This window comes from Staurois parvus, unplaced genomic scaffold, assembly GCF_062004578.1.
Source record: "Staurois parvus isolate SC_StPar_1 unplaced genomic scaffold, SC_StPar_1.0 ptg000204l, whole genome shotgun sequence".
Classification (NCBI taxonomy): domain Eukaryota; kingdom Metazoa; phylum Chordata; class Amphibia; order Anura; family Ranidae; genus Staurois; species Staurois parvus.
The window spans coordinates 2,642,258-2,658,984 of record NW_028318000.1 but is presented as its reverse complement, the minus strand read 5'-3'; the positions used below and the strand labels follow the sequence as shown (position 1 = coordinate 2,658,984).

The window sequence follows — 16,727 nt, the reverse complement described above, 5'->3', positions numbered from 1 at the left end:
AACAAAAATAATAAACCAACTAATAACACTCAACTAAAACGCATTTAAATGATCCCCATAAACAAAAATAACCAAATGCTCATAAATAACTAGTAGTGATTAGTATGAATCCAAACATCATCAAAATAATAGTCCCATTGAATAAACAATTGTTTGTATATAGTGACTTGGTGCTTGTTGTTCCTCAATCTGTGACTTTTGTGAATCCTTCAAATAGTGAAGATGTGCGCTCACCTCCTTTGATGCCTGCAATTAGGCTATACACGCTTTCGGTTCACTTTCCCTGGAACCTGCTAGACATATACTTTTGCTGGTAAAATTGGGAGATCCTTCCTTTAGGAGTAATGGATGTATCCTCTGGTGGCTGATTATCCCCTCAGGGATTACACACTCCTTTTGTTATCTCAGACCTCTTAATTATCCTCACATTGTGTTACTCCGCATGCAGGAAGAAATAGAGGACATAGTGCTTTACCTTTTAAAACTTTTTTATTCCCACCATCCAAGTATTAAACTCACATTAGACAAGTTTAAATAACGCAATATCCCATTGGAAATCCTCTGCTGGCCTCTGAGTCATACACCTGCCGTCTATCGTGTTGTGCAGCTCCTCTCCGAGTGATGACGTAGCCCCTCCCCTACGCGTTACGCCTCCAATCACATGGCTTCATCAGGGGGTTGAGATCACAACCCCCTGATGAAGCCCGGCCTTGCGGGAACAGAATGCTGTGATTGATTAGTTAGGTCTGCTCATGATGCTCTGGTGTTGTTTGAGTTTGTCTGAGTTCTGCCTGCCTTCAGGAAGCTATGAGAGCCTTCCAGAACATAGGTAAGGCAAATGAACAACATGAATATGGATACTGCCCCAGCCAATTGCAGGGCAAGTTGGTTCCATTGCATGCTAGGAGTGGTATTTATGTTCTGTGATCACATAGGTTCAGTGTCTTTCCTGGGAGTGGATTGCACCAAGCCAAGCTGGAGGCAGGCTTGCCTTGCCTGGCACCTGCTGCCATGCCTCAGGTGGGTGACAAGAGGGCCTGAAGTTAGAGAGTGTGACCCTGATTCTACAGTAAGCTGACCGAGGGGAGCCATCTGCCAAAGATCTGTCGGGTATCACTGGAGAGAGTAGACTGGAAGATTGGAAGGAAGCTGCCATTCTGTCCTTAGGCTTGTGAGTACAGACACTGAGAGATTATTATTATTATTATTATTATTATACAGGATTTATATATCGCCAACAGTTTGCTCAGCACTTTTGAGATCTTGGCGTCTCTGTGCGCTTTGCTACCCCTCTGGTGCTTGATAGTCAGTGTGGGTCTGAGATAAAGAAAACACTGGCTAGTGTTTTGAAGAGCTTGTACAACTGTTGCTACTGCATAGTACTTTGCTCAGCTACGTTACTTTTGGGCTGCCACAGTCTGTCAGGTACTGGCTTGTACCTGAGCAGCTCGGCCCTGATACTACTAATACAGCCAAAGGGACATTGCTCACTCCTAGAATACTTGTTGCTACAACCCCAGAGAAGTCTGCTATCTACTTTCAGCCAGGACTTCCAACAGTGCTCAATTAAGAGATCAGCTAGATTTCATCAATGTGAATAGTTCTAATTTTGGAGTATCCTACTACATTCCCTATCCCTACCCTAGTTCTACAATAAAACAACAGAAAAAAAACCAACATCCCCTAGACTGGTCATTGAAGACAATTGGAAGTGTGTGTGTATTTGACTGAAGATACATTGTAAAAACAATACATGATATGCGCCAAACAATAGAGAAGCACTATTACTGACATTAGCCTAAAGAGCAAGTCCACACTGAATCCATGAGGGTACAAGCATGAGAAAAGATAATGCACTTTAGGGAGCTGATTTCCACAGCAGAAGCAATTTCTCCGAATGCAGTGAAAAACAAAAGTAGAAATAGCACCTCTAAGTGTAGTATCGCAAGTATTAATAGAAGCAGAGCATAATTTTTATATAATGCAACGTGCAACTTCATCGAATACGGTCAAAAAACATTTTCTGTCGAGGACATTGATGATTTTCACAACTGCTCCACAGATTTTGCACAGTTTACTGCCTCACCTGTCTTTGTGGATTGTTCTACGGTGGCGGTACTATTCGCCCATTGCGTCAATGCTTGGAGAACATAGGTGATTTATTGAAGATGGCAATGACCAGAAATCCACAGCAGGCCTATTTGTATGGGTGATTGAGGCTACGCTACATGTGGGGGCATCGGTCTGGGATTTTCCCCTTTGAAGTTGCAGTGGTTTCTATGGGCAATGGAAGAGACCGTCAGTGTTATTGTCGGTGTTGTGAGGATTGCAGAGAGGCAATCAGGATGTCAGATTGCGAGGAGGCAATTGTTGTGCTGGAGACCTGTTGTGTCATGTTGGGAAATGTCTGCTTTACAGTAATAGACACTGCCGGGGTAAAGGCATTTAGGCATTTCCAAGTGATGACAGCAGAAGAGTTAATGTGTGGTGCAAGAGTGTGAGAGCCAGTGAAGTTTGTCTGAGAGGAAACAAGATTGTTGTCAGTGTCTATGCCACAGAAGATGTCTGCTATACAGTTGCCAGTGACAGAGCACTTTCAAAGTAGTGGCAGTAAAAGGGTTAACCTGTAGTGTGGGAAAGAGCACACTGGAAGTATCTGCCCAACAGGTGGGGCTGCCGCTGAAGTGTCTGCCCATCAGGTTGAGTGGGTGGAGTTGGCGCCCAAGGTCAATCAATCCAGAGAGAGAGGGTGGAGGTAAGTTGCCATTTCCTGGTTTTGCTGAGGAAAAACCACGTGTGAGGAGAACCAATATGGCGGAAGCAGGTGTGCTTGCCAGAGGTGCCGAGAGAGAGGAGGTGAACATCCAGCATGGCTGACCGACACTGGAGTGAGTTTGATCCCCCATGGGAGTCTGGCCTTACGCAACGGAAAAGATGGAGATCATTTTGGACTGGTATGTGGCATATGCCAGTGTATGACAGTGAAGCTGCATGCACGGGGATGGTGTGGTCATTGCGGATACATGTTGCTGGATCGGGTGAATAGCGACTGCAAGCCCAAAGTACTGCTATTGATTTGGGAAACTGGACACAGCACAGAAGCTGCTGCGGCTGCCCGTTCAGCTCCCAAGGGAGACAGTGATGTGAGATGGATGCCACTGGGGCTGGGACCAGTGGTACACACCCGCACTACTATATGCCAGACCAGGGAGACAATCTCTGTGCAATACATCCACCCAGCTTAGGCTGAACTACAGCAATTTGCTTCAGTAGCAGTTGCTATTAGCGGCCTGTCAGTGGGGACACAAGTAGCAATGTACTACAGGGTACAATGGCTAGCATTCTCAGACTCTTCAGGAGAGGAGGGGCCAAAAGCAATTGACACAGGGTCACCCAGCTTCCAGTACCAGTACCCTAAAAAAGGGATAGGAGATTGGGAGCCAGTTGAGAAAACTGAATGGGTCCATGAGGCTACAAAGGAGAGGGGCTCCCAGTGTTCTGATTTGTTTGATGAGGAAGATGCCATCCTTGTGCACTGCCCCAAAAATCTTGGGTTCTGTGAGGCCTATGCAAATCGGAAGTCAGACCTGTTCCCTCCAAAGAAATATGCTTGACCTGAGAATATGGCCTACTGCATCCTCATTCAAAAGGCCACCACTCCATATGCCCCACTTAGGTGAGGTGACAGGCAAAAGTTGCCAAGAATCTCCCACCTTCAACACACTGTGCAATGGATAAGTAGACCTGGAGTATGGGTATTGTTAGGAATATCAATTTAGGTCGGCCCTCCTCTCCTCCACACAAATATACAGTTCAAAGTACTTTGGGAACAATTCAACACAAATACCTAGATGTGTGATGCAAAATTCAACTTCTTTATTATTGATCAAGCTTTAAATAATAAATGATAACACTGCATATTTCAGATGGTTTCTATAAAGCTCCAATCAGAATATAGAAAAAAGATTTCAGTAAACTACTCTATGGCTAGTCAAAACAAAAATGCAACAGAGTAGTAACTTCTGCAATTTCTCAGAAAAGAAGTGTGTGCATAGATAACAGCACTTCAATCACAAGGGAACATCTTGTTTATAAAATAAACCAGTTAGTAGGCACAAAGCAAAAGTTAGCTAACAATTAACTCTTTCATAACCTCCCTTTTGTCACGAAGTGACAACTGCTGTATTCACCCCTTAAACCTTTCAGTATTGTTTTACTGAAGGTGTCATTGTCAACAAATTGGTAATACACTGTATACAACAGCACAAATCCAATTAGGCCACAACATGCTATCATCAAACCACCAATTATTTTCCTCAAACTTCCTAGGCCAGGTATCCATCCAAATACCCAGTCCCACCAATTACCAGTAACATCCTGTTTAATTCCTGAGGCCAACTCATGTAAATCCTTTATGTTTGATTGTATAGAGATGGCATGATCAAAATGTTCACAACCATAATTATTTTTAACCACTTGCCTACCAGGCACTTATACCCTCTTATGTACCAGGCCAATTTTCAGCTTTCAGCGCTGCAGCACTTTGATTGACAATTGCGTGGTCATGCAACATTGTACCCATATGAAATTTTGATCATTTTTTTCTCACAAATAGAGCTTTCTTTTGGTGGTATTTAATCGCCACTGGGCGCTTTACTTTTTGCGCTATAAATAAAAAAGGTGCAAAAAATTTGAAAAAAAAAAAAAAGTTTCTTTGTTTCTATTATAAAATTTTTCAAACAGGTAATTTTTCTCCTTCACTGATGTGCGTTGATGAGGCAGCACTGATGGGCACTGATAGGCGGCACTGATGGGCACTGATAGGCAGCACTAAAGGGCACTAATAGGCAGTACTAATGAGGTGGCACGGATAGGCAGCACTGATAGACAGCACTAATGAGGTGTCACGGATAGGCGGCACTAATATGCAGCACTGATAGGCGCCACTGATAGGTGACACTGATGATGGGTACTGATAGACGGCACTGACTGGCAGCACTGCTGGGCTGCACTGGTGGGTGGCACTGGTGGGCAGCACTGGTGGGTGGGCACAGGTGGATGGCACTGGTGGGCACAGGTGGGTGGCACTGGTGGACACAGGTGGGTGGGCACAGGTGGGTGGCACTGCTGGGCACAGGTAGGTGGCACTTCTGGGCACAGGTGTGTGACACTGCAGAGTGGCACAGGTGGATGCACTGCTGGGCACAGGTGGGTGATCTGCTGGGCACAGGTGGGCGGAGTTAGTGGACGGAGTTGTGAGCCATTGGCTCCTGCTGCTGTCAATCACAGCCTGTGAGGAGAAAGTGGGGGGTTGGGGTCTATAGACACAGGCAGAACGGCTCTGGATTGAGCCTCCAGGTGTACCACAATAGGAAACAGCTAACTGCATATGTTCATGTTGTGACTGATTCTCTATCAGCCCTGTCTGGCAGGGCAGGAGACCAGATTTTTCTGTGCTACTGTTTCACATTTACATACATTCCTCATCCTCACTCTCTGACTGAACAGAAGCAACACTCAGATGAGTTCATCTTTCACTATTACAGTCAGCATGCTCCTTGTTGGGCAGCACACCTGATTGACTTCATGTGCAACATCTCCCTACCCAGGTTTTGCTGTAGAGGGACTGCAAGGGACTGATACCAAGAGAAATGAATGTACTTATACTGCATGCATGAAAATACATATAAAGATGTATTAATGATTACAGAGCTGTATGTACTGTGTTTGTGTATTTGTTTATGTGCGTGGAGTTCACATTTAACCTATGGGAGTTAGAACAAAGAACAAAAGTTATATACCCAACCTTTGAAGCCAGACACATTTGCTTTTTGCTCTTAGGGGCTCTGTGGGCAGTGGGGGCAAAAATACCAATGTACCTTTCTACAGAATATGCACTCCTGCTGTTTGTGCTCTCTTGATAGCTACCCTTTGATGTGAAATGTAGCTGAATGTCAGAAACACAATTTATGAGTCTGATGTCTTTGATACGATTCTGCTGCTAATATTCTGAATACTATAATAATAATGACATTATTATTATTTTACTATTAGTTGCTGCTGCTGCTATAATTACTACTGGTATACTATAACTATCATTATTACTATTTTTTACTATTTATAAAAAAGACTAATGTGAGACTGATAGCAATAGTACAGATGAATTTTAATAAAAGTGGATACAAAATACTATCAGTATCAAAGAATTATGTTTCCAAAATGACTGCAAAATATTTTATTAGAAATCTGCACAATAGCAAAAATACTTGCAGTATACTCATTGTGAAATAAAGTATATAAAATTGTCAGCAAAACGCTGCCATTAAATCTTTTATTAAGTACATCATAAAAATGCAGGTGTGATTCCCATAATAAATTTTAATTGATGTGTGCCTGGAAAACCTATAAACATTTCAATGTTAAGATACAACATTAATATTTAAAATAAATCTGCATACAATTAATTTCTTTTAAATGTACAGAAAATAAAACATAGGAAAAAATGCTTTAAATACTTCTACTCTAATCCTGCGTTAAAATATCCCCACTTAGAATTTCAATTACTGTATCTTCAAATGAATATTTAATTAGTATTCATCAGACTGGAGATGATTTATTGGTCATGATTGAATTCTACCCAAATTTTATGCATGATGCTTTAATGTCCAAATCATAAAAACATGCCCAGCAGTTTGATTTGTGTTTCTTCAATAACAGGTTTATGTCTGGTATAATATTTTGAGAAAGAAAAATGTGTTTCTTTAAAATCACTGAAATATGTTTATGCATTGATCTGTCTGCCATCACTGTACCTGTGCATTGAGAATACTAATCATCCATTCCATTTGTGCCTCCTGTGTATCACAACAGAGGTGCCTGAAAAATTAGATATTAAAATCCTGTTAATTACCATGTTATTTACATCAGCTTAGAAATCTAGATTTGACCAAGGTGTCAAATATTTATTGTCATTTTGGTATATAATGAAAACATTTGCTATTGCTTTCTGCAGCCTTGGAAGCCATCATGTTATCTGTTCCTTATAGTGACATGAAATGATTTAAAGCTGTAAAACATATTCCCAGCTAAGATTGGAAAACCAAACAGTTGCAAGAAACATTGCATATCTCTCATCCATGACATCAGAACATGTTTTAAGAAACAGGTCTCTGAATAGGTCTATGATATATGAAGCCTTGAGCTACTAATCCACCATTATAAAACTTTCACAAAGATAAGGGGGCATTTACATTATTACCTATGCACTGAGGCTGCACCAAACCTATAGAGAGATTTATTTTAACAAAGATTGTTTCCTATTGAACCTCTAATAAAACCCTCATTAACAAACTCCTTCCCTTGCATTTTTCTTTTTCTTTTTTTTAACTGCATAGCAGGTCAAACCACACCTAATCCTAAGCAAAGTGAAAACATGGCTCAGTGAATGTGGTGAATAATAAATGAACAAATATTTATATGTTTCATATTTTATATAGTATGTAAACTATTAGAAGGAATGATAAGGGGTCATATTCAAGAATTTGATGATGAAAATAATATTATTAGTTGTAACCAACATAGGTTTATGAAGGACTGTTCTTGCCAGACAAACCTTTTGACATTCTGTGAGCAGCATAGTTGTAATTTAGATAGAGAAAGGCCTGTGGACATAGTGTATCTAGATTTTGTCAAGGCATTTGATGCAGTACCCCATAAATGCTTAATTTACAAATTCTTACATAGGTCATTTGACATTGATGATACTGTATGTAGCTGGATAGAAATCTGGTTATAGGGACACATCCAGAAGGTGGTGGATAATGGCATTTTTTGAATGGTCTAGAAATGTGAACAAGGTACACTAGAGCTCTGTCTTGGGAGAAATTCTGTTTAACTTGTTCATAAATCATATAGAGTTTAAAACCGATAGCTCAGTATCAGTGTTTGCTGATAATACAAAGCTAAGGGCAATAACTTTACAAGAATACCTTGATAAAATAAAGGGGTGGGCAGCTCTATGGCAGACAAGGTTCACCATTAAAAAATGTAAAGTAATGAACTTGGGAGCAAAAAAACATGTATGCAGGTTAATCAAAGGGAAAACCTTTGGATGTATTGAGGACAGAAAAGTATTTAGTTCACAGACTCAGAAACAGCATACAATGCCAAGCTGCAGTAAGCAAGAACAGCAGACTATTAGCATGCATTAAAAGGGTAGCTATGCAAGAGATAAAACTATAATTCTATCACTTTAGAAAACCCTGGTTCAGCCACATCCTGGGTATGCAATCCGGTCCTGGTCACCAGTCCACAGAGGGCAACAAAGCTAATAAGGGGGCTGGAGGGCCTTAGATATGAGGAAAGGCTATGAACATTACACTTATTCTCCCTAGAGAAAAAGCACTTAAGGGGGGATATGATAGCAATATACAAATCTTTGAATGGCGACTATAGCATTGGGAAAAAAACTACTTAATCTAGGGTCTCTAAAGAAGGCACATGGCCGCACAATGAAGATGGACAAGAAGCGGTTCTATCTTGAACTGCATTTATGTTAGAGTGGTAACTATGTGGAACTCCCTTCAACAGTTGGTGGTGTCAGTCAGGAGTGTAGATAAATTAAAAAAAAATATAGATGTGTTTCTTAGCGAATGTAATGTACAAGGCTGTGGAAAATGGTAGTGACAAACACACACTCAGGTTGAACTGGAGGGACTGATGACTTTATTCAACCTTGGCAATTATGTAGTTAGAATTACTGTACCTGCCAAAAAGGAAAAAAATATCAGGTTAAATTCTTAAAGTGGCATTCCAGTAAACTTTTAACTGCTTAAGCCTAAATATACTCCCACACTTATTGTAAGACTATTTTATCTACCCTGTAAAAGAAAAAATGTCTATAGTTACATATTCTGAAGCCGTTCCTGTCCAGTCACATGACTGGCTTCCAGGGCTGGCTTCAGTGTAAAGGACAGGCAGCTACAATGGCTGCAAACCATGGGCAATGAGGTCATCAATAGGTTTATTTTGGGGCAGCTGTCCTCTACAGGTAAGTATAGGCATCTTTTCTTTAGAGCAGGGGTCTCCAAGCTAAAGCCCTCCAGGTGTTGAGGAACGTCAAGTCTCATGAGACCTTGCAAGACTCTGACAGCCACAGGCAAGACTCCCAGAGACAGAGGCATGATGGGACTCGTTGTACTTCAACAGCTGGAGGGCCATAGTTTGGAAACCCCTGCTTTAGAGGGTAGACAGATTAGTCGTAGAAAGGGGGCGGGAGTAGATTTCGGCTTAATTAGAATTTGACTGGAATTCCAATTTAATTATAAATATAATATGCAAAAAATTAAATATATATATATATATATTATTTTTTTTCTAGTAAAATGAAACCACCAAAAGAATGCCTTACTTATACAAAGAAATAATATAGCTATAACAGTAATGAATAATGAGAAAATGGTTGTGAAAACTACAGGCACATTGCTTTCACTGAAAAATGGGTCTGGGCCATTTTTCATTCAATGCTAGTGCTAAAGGGGTTAATAAATATGTGAACTCTTCTTGTTATATAAAGAGAGATATATGATTGATGTGCATATATTAACTTATTTATAAAACTTACAGCAACTGTGGGCTGGTCGTGACAAAAGGCACTATATGTGACAAGGTTAATCAGAAGATGTGACTCAAAGCAGATGGATGTGAAATACTCCTTCTGTTCCTCCTTATTTTTTTCTGTAAGTGTGTTATGATACCTTATTATGACAACCTGAGACGTGTTTTTTTATGTGACTCTTGTATTTTTCCTCCTCCATAACTCAGACTATATGTGAGAACAGAAGGAAAAGTATGCTAATGCAGTTTTATTATTAGTAGCAGAAGGTAAATAATACATAATTCTCATAGTAACACTGCTCAGGGTCAGTGCATACAATAAGAGGTTTGTTAAGTTGAAGCTTTGCATACATACAACAAAAAAATTAATTCAGTCTTGTTCACTTTACCTACATAGCTTTTGTATTAGCAGTCCACGAGCTATGGCTTTAGTGCCGGTATGTTTGCTATACAGTGGCTGGAATGATCCAACCATGTCATAAGTCTCCTGGATATACTAGTGGGAAAACTATCTTTCTAAAGGCACAATTTATCATTTTATTTTTTGCATGTATTGTATAGAATATTTTGAAAAAGTGTGCAGGAAATCCAAAGTGTTGGGGGTTTAGACGTACCATTGATGTTTTTCAAAACAAGCAGTCAAACCAAACCTGAAAAAAAACAAATTAAAAAAAATGAAATAGTATTTAGAAAAGTATGGTGATAAACACTAATATGAGAACATATAGTAAAGGTTTATAATTCAGAGTTTGATATAGTAAAGTTACTATTTGTCCCTGTTCCCTAAGGACAGTCCCCATTGTGAGGTCCAGTCCCTTGGAGACAGGCTTATCTGGCTTCATCTATTGGAGTCTATCACCATAGCATTAACCGTAAAATGTGTTTGCATGAATTCAGCACTTGTACATGCAAGGATCAATTGAAAATGGTGTTGCTGGACAATCTGGATTGCTTCACATGCACAGGCATCTCTAGCTGCAATATTTTGGAATGATGCTTGTGCAGTGTGACTGTTGAATTGGTGCCTGTGCACTGTTAGGTTTACTTTATACTGTGGGGTGTCCAGGAACAATATCGGGAATGCCTGCAATATGTCTACCTACATGGGAAACAGAAGGTGGGGGAAACCAGGCACAATCAATGAGCCACCAAGCTAAAGGACAAGGTGTACTATATATGAAACATACTGCAAATGCACAAATTAACCTGAAACCTGTGTGTTATTTGCTCCTGACCTGTGCTCTCTCTGTGTTACTCCTTAGCTCTACTTTTTGTGCATTACTTACTCCTGACCTCTGCTCTCCATGTGTTACTGTTTGACAACTACAATCTGTACATCACTTGCTCCTGGTCTCCACTCCCCATAGGTTATTTATATCTGACCTCTATAATCTGTGTATTACTTGTTCCTGACCTTTGTACTCCCTGCATTACTTGTTTATGACAATTTATGGATTATAAAAAATGTTGCTTCTAATGGACAGCGCCACTGGGCATATGTAGGGTGTTACTCCAAAACATAAAAAGACAAAACACAAAAAACACACAAGGGGGAGCAGCTGTCTATTCTCTGGAAACTCAAAGCTATGCAAAGTGATTAGTATGTATAACAGCGCTCCTCAACACCATATTAGTATGTTAAACCAACTGTCTATGTATACCAATGCAAAAAATACTAAAAGTGCAAAAATACCAAAAACAAAGTGCTAAGTGCAAATCTAAAGCCTATTGCAATATCGTGAGTATCCAACCAATATTAACATATTCAAGTGTATTTACCAATTATAGAAAGCACCCCATCTTAAATACTGAACATCAATATGCTAATTCATACAAGAATATATATATAACAATGATTTAAATACCATTAAAAATATGTGAACCCAACCAATATATCTATATCATAGTCCATACTATCATGTGATAAAAGAAAAGAAGAAAAGTCTTTCAATTCATGTATTTGTATTCAATTCATGTGCATCTTGAAACACAGCCACAATCCACCACCAAAACTGTCAGGGATCCCCGGCACTCGGCGGTGAGCGCATGCGCAGATCGCCGACTCGTCCTAGCCGGCGAGCACTGAGTCTTAGGTGATCGCGGCGGCGGCCGCCCATGCGCATTCGCGATGGTGGACGCTCCATTGAGAGCACAGGGCGCCCTATTTAAACCAGCTCTGTGCATCTCCAAATCGCCTTATGGTCTTGTTCCCTGTTCCTGATTACTCCTGTGTTCCTGATTACCTTGTTGCCGACCCAGCCTGTTCCTGATACTGCTGTCTTCTCCTGCTCTGACCCTTGGCTCATCCTGACTACTCTCTGCCTGATCCTGATTGCCTGACCTTCTGTTTCTGAACCCGGCTTTTGACCTGTTATTCTTTTGCCTACCGCTGTTGCCAACCCGGCCTGTCTGACCACGCATACCTCTTCACATCTGGCTCTTACCTGCTCCACGCCATTGGCATCCGCCTCTACCACAGCTGGTGTTTCTCGGGGGTCGCGGCCTGGTCTCAGGCTGCTTCAAGTCCATCCCCACCATCAGGGGCTCTGGTGAACCAGCAGACTGAGGCTTAGACTCTGCGCCCTGAGGGACTCTGGCCAGTGGACTGCTAGAGGCTACCGCCAGTTGGCTGCTGACAAAAACTAATTGAATTAACTCACCAGAGCTCCGGGCTGGTCAAATTATAAACCATCTGCTGTGCAGTGGCTCTGGGAGCAATGATCTGCAGAGATATCAATGACTCCTATACCTTCTTGGCTGGTCAATCCTCATGTGAATATATGGAACCATATGGAAGGAAAGGAAGAGGGAACTCCATAGCATAAAACCATTAAAATATTTTATTCTATTAAAAAAGTACGAATCACACTCACAATGTGCAGTGTCATCATCGACACTAGTATAAATGCTGTGTATATCTATAAACGGGTGAACTCCAAACTACAAACACCGACAGCTCACCCATACCATATGGTGAGCCACCATCATCCCAGATGGATCAACAATGTTCCTCTGGGACAATGTTGTAGACTGAGGAGGACCTGCACCTTAGCTTAGGATTATGACACACAAAGTCTGATCTTGAGAAAGACGTTTTTGGAGAAGGGCTATGCAGCTACCAAGATTGATGAGGCATACAATAAATACAGAAAATAATATTCTAGTAGGACAGGCACCAAGGGAGATTCCAACATGGAATATAAGTCAAGGACACGCATAACATCCAACCAACATCATGCAGCGTTCTGCTCTAGGTTCAATCAGAAAGCCTTTGATATCAAGAAAACCCTCCACAAATATTGGGGCATCCTGGTTCAGGACCCTCTTCTCTCCGGGTACATTCCTCCATAGCCAGAAGTGACATTTCGTCATCCCAGGGATTTGAAAATTATAATATCTCCTAGCAGAGTGACTCTTCCCACCAAGCGTTCTACACTTAGGTGGAGCGCTCTGCCTGACCACAAAGGAAGCTATAGATGTGAGGTGCCTAACTGTGGACCATGTGAATACATGTGGCACAGAAAAAAAGAATTTCTTGGAGTATATGGGAAAGCCTATTGCACCAAACAGTTTATCAACTGTGGGACACAGTTTGTCATTTATTGTCTGGTCTGCCCTTGTGGTCTTTTGTACATGGGCTGCACTTCACGCTCTCTAGGGAATAGATTTTCAGGAACATAAAAGAAACATACTTCATGGATTTGACAAACACACAGTGTCTTGCCACTTCAGTGATGTACATGACGAAAGTCCCAAGGGATAGAAGACATATTAGGTGATACAGATACGGGTAGAAAGTTCTGTAAGCTGTGCAGAAGGGAATCCTTTTGGACACATCAGCTTGGTTCACTGGTTCCTAAAGGCCTCAATGACACATTAGACATCCAGTCTCTTCTTTGATTGGTACATCCTCTGGAGGTGGCTCTATTCATAGCCACCACTAGTGGTCTTCATAGTTCTTTTTGCAGGGCTTTACACTAGAGTTCTGGTGTAGCACCTTGTCACATTGTCATATTCTTTGGTGCCAGGTCCCTATCGTTTGCATGAGCACAATATGACATAATTGGGCACCATGTATATATATGGTTTTCATATGAGCTCAGGAGAATAACTGTTTCCCCTCTAGATGGTTTTCTACCCCATTGGCCATCTGGGAGGTGTCTTATTAGTTGGTCTACGCACACTGACATTGTTTTGGGTGCAGATTCGCATTACATTTTTTTCCAGCCCAAATTGGTCTGATAAAATACATTTTCATTTCATCAGTTTCCCTTAGCATTCTCTGTATTCCTCATTTGGTCATTATAGGTGTGCGACTTTTAAAAGTATATTATTTCATTTTTATCCAATTTTATTTTATCTTCATTTTTATCTAATAGGTTAGAGATATTACTATTTATATATGCACCTATTTTCTTACACCTAGTTATGTATTTGTTATCCAGCATTGTTGTTATTGTGCTTCCGAAATTCCCTTTCTCTGTTTTAATTTACACATTTTATAAATAGATTTTCACATACAGTAAGTCTTTCATATAATTTATGCTTGCAGGCATACAGTTCACTGTTTGCACACATCTTTGTACAAGCGCCATTTATTTCATTTTATTTAATTCATGGAAGTGACACACGCAGCAAATAGCTTTAGGGCCCAGCAGTGGGGCTATTTTCCATGGAGGGGGTGTGGTGATGATTTAAATTAGTAATTCTCCCTATATATGGGGCATGCGCATTCTCTACCATCTTAGCTTTGAAAAAGGGAGTTCAAATCCTGAAACACGTTAGATTTTTCCCACTGGGTACAAATTACTCCAATTATGTGACATTGACCCATTTGGCTTCATGTTCATTTTTTATATTTGTTTTGTGAGTATCCGCTTTTTACATTTTAAAAAAAATCATTTGTAATCACGGTAATGCATGAGGAGAGTGCGCCCTTTTGTGTTTTTCTTTTGTTAGTATCAAGACTCCCCCATCTCTAGAAAACTATACCTTACCAAGTGACAGATACCGTTTTACATGAGGAGCATGAAGATTAGATGTTTGTTTCCTTAGGAATAGTTTTATACCCACCTCAAGTTGTCATCATCCGAGGTGGATAATTTAATACTCCCAATAGCCAGTTTACTAGAATTAGGAGAAACTGTGATGATGATAAAGATTTTAAGGATCAAACTGAAGTATTAATAGACAGATTTGTGGAAAAATTATATAAAAGATCGATGTTAGAGAAATAAAGGGAAAACATTTTTACAAAAAACAGAGAAGTCTTATTGACAAATAAAAATAAGAAAGAAAAGGATAATTATAAAGTGGAGTTTATTACCGTTTATAATGTGCAATATAAGGATATAGAAAAGATTTTTAGAAAGTATTAACCCATTTTGCAGAAAGATGATGTTTTGAAAGACTCATTCAAGAAAATCCAAGATTTATATACAGGAAAAATAGCTCTTTAAAGAAAATGATTATACATAATGTGGTTGACCCACCAAAGTCTGTAAAAATGTTCCCGGGTCTAGAAGGTTTTTCTAAATGTAATAGATGTAAAGCATGTAGCATGAAAAAAAAGATAAAAAAGAATAGATAAATGTATGTCTATGTCCACAAATAAAGAATATAAAATTAGGTCCCTTATATCCTGTGATTCCTCACACATGGTATATGTACTGGAATGCCCGTGTCATATCCAGTACGTGGGAAGCACCATAAGGCAATTAAAAAAAAGAATTGGGGAACATATTAATAACATAAACAATGGTTTTGAGAAACACGGTGTCTCTAGACATTTTAAATTGAAACACAATAAAGACCCTAGTATATTAACATTTTATGGGATAGAAAAAATGAAGCATCATTGGAGAAGCACAGATAAGTTGAAGGAAGTATCAAAAAAAGAAACCCAATGTGTTTATGAATTAGATACATTACAACCCAAAGGGTTAGACTTGATTTGAATTGTTTTATGACTAATTTATAACAAATGATAATGAAAATGTACAGTGATGGCCCTTTATAAGGGGAATATACATGTACATTGTTAAAACATGGTGATGTTCTTTTTCAGCCTTCTAAAAGAGTGTTTTAGATAGCTAGATTGTTGATTTTTGTAATGTATATGCATTGCAATGTTTTTATGGTTATACATTGGAATATAAATTGAGTGCAGTTGGTGCACTGGAGGTCCTGGAGGTCGTCAGATGACGAAACATGTAAAGCGAGGCTTTGGAGGTGACGTCACCACATGGTATGGGTGAGCTGTTGGTGTTTGTACTGACTGGAGTTCACCTGTTTATAGATATGCACAACATTTATACTAGTGTCGATGATGACACCCCACATTGTGAGTGTGATTCTTACTTTTTAATAGAATAAAGCATTTTGGGCATTTGGGCGGCACAGTGACTTAATGGTTAGCACATCTGCCTTGCAGTAAATGGGTCATGGGTTCAATTCCCAACCATGGCACCTCCTGCATGGAGTTTGCATGTTCTCACTGTGCTTTCATGGGTTTCCTCCGGGTACTCCGATTAACTCCAAAGACATGCTGGTAGGTGAATTTGATTCCTGTCCAAATTGGCCCTAGTATGTGTATGTAGGAATGTGAGTTAGGGACCTTAGATTGTACACCCCCTGAGGGTTAGGGACTGATGTGAATGTACAATATATATGTAAAGTGCTGTGTAAATTGACAGCCCTATATAAGTACCTGAAATAAATAAATAAATACATTTTAATGGTTTTACGCTATGGAGTTCCTTCTTCCTTTCCTTCATACATTTCCATATATTCACATGAGGATTGACCAGCCAAGAAGGTATAGGAGTCATTTATATCTCTGCAGATCATTGCTTCCAGAGCCACTGCTCAGGAGCTGGTTTATAATTTGACCAGCCTGGAGCTCTCGTGAGTTTATTCCATTCGTTTTGGTGGTGGATTAGCACGGTGTGGCTGTGTTTCAAGATGCACATGAATTGAATACAAATAAATGAATTGAAAGGCTTTTTTCTTTTCTTTTATCACATGATAGTATGGACTATGATATAGATATATTGGTTGGGTGCACATATATATATATTTCTTGTATGAATTAGCATATTGATGTTCAGTAT

General features: G+C 39.9%; 1 protein-coding gene across 1 annotated transcript in view; it reads right to left on the bottom strand.

Annotated features, from left to right (window-relative positions):
• ARAP2 (ArfGAP with RhoGAP domain, ankyrin repeat and PH domain 2) overlaps positions 1-16,727 on the bottom strand; it is a 419,396-nt gene that overhangs the window by 16,297 nt on the left and 386,372 nt on the right. The window contains exons 30-31 of the mRNA XM_089678380.1: positions 10,230-10,265; positions 6,813-6,876 (exon numbers count right to left, since the gene is read on the bottom strand). Of these exons, the coding sequence (XP_089534506.1) occupies positions 6,813-6,876; positions 10,230-10,265 (100 nt within the window). The remainder of the gene's footprint in view (positions 1-6,812; positions 6,877-10,229; positions 10,266-16,727) is intronic.